The 502-nt window shown below is 43.0% G+C and overlaps 1 protein-coding gene across 1 annotated transcript in view; it reads left to right on the top strand.

Moving 5' to 3' along the window:
• PAXIP1 (PAX interacting (with transcription-activation domain) protein 1) overlaps positions 1-135 on the top strand; it is an 11,683-nt gene extending 11,548 nt beyond the window's left edge. The window contains exon 13 of the mRNA XM_012733871.1: positions 71-135. Coding sequence (XP_012589325.1) covers positions 71-135 — 65 coding nt within the window. The remainder of the gene's footprint in view (positions 1-70) is intronic.
• Positions 136-502: the final 367 nt, after the last annotated feature.

Below are 502 nucleotides of genomic sequence, written 5' to 3'. Positions count from 1 at the left end.
CTCGCGGCTTTTCCTCAACGAGGCTACATATAAGTTCCACTGAGGCGGCCGTGTCGGCCTTGTTTTCCAGCTCCCTCGGCCACGGGCGTTCGAAAGCGGGAAAACAGATGTAATGACTATGCTGCATCTGATTAGGGTGTGTGATTTTATCCAGAGGAAACATAAATTATGTTTGTATTATAGGGCCGAGCACACGTTTGGCAGGTTTTGAAATGTTTTCACGACGCTGTTGAATAAACTTACGCTGCAGATGAAATGCTGTAAATAAAGATCTTGCTGTCTAAATTATGGATGTTAAAACTTGAAACGTTTTGTACTTTGATTATTTTTATTTCTTATACTCTTTTCTTTTTTATTGATAACTTGCCCACATTTTAAATAAATGGCCTTTGGAACTTTGCCTTAGAAGCGAGTGAAACTTATTCCCTGCTTGCACCGTCTGTATGAGCGGCGTCAGGCGCGGGCACGTGCTGAGCAATTTCAAGGCAAAACACTGCCCGGC

Source organism: Condylura cristata, unplaced genomic scaffold (genome assembly GCF_000260355.1).
Source record: "Condylura cristata isolate star-nosed mole 26May11 unplaced genomic scaffold, ConCri1.0 scaffold00042, whole genome shotgun sequence".
NCBI classification, from domain to species: Eukaryota; Metazoa; Chordata; class Mammalia; order Eulipotyphla; family Talpidae; genus Condylura; species Condylura cristata.
This window is presented reverse-complemented; position numbering and strand designations above follow the sequence as displayed.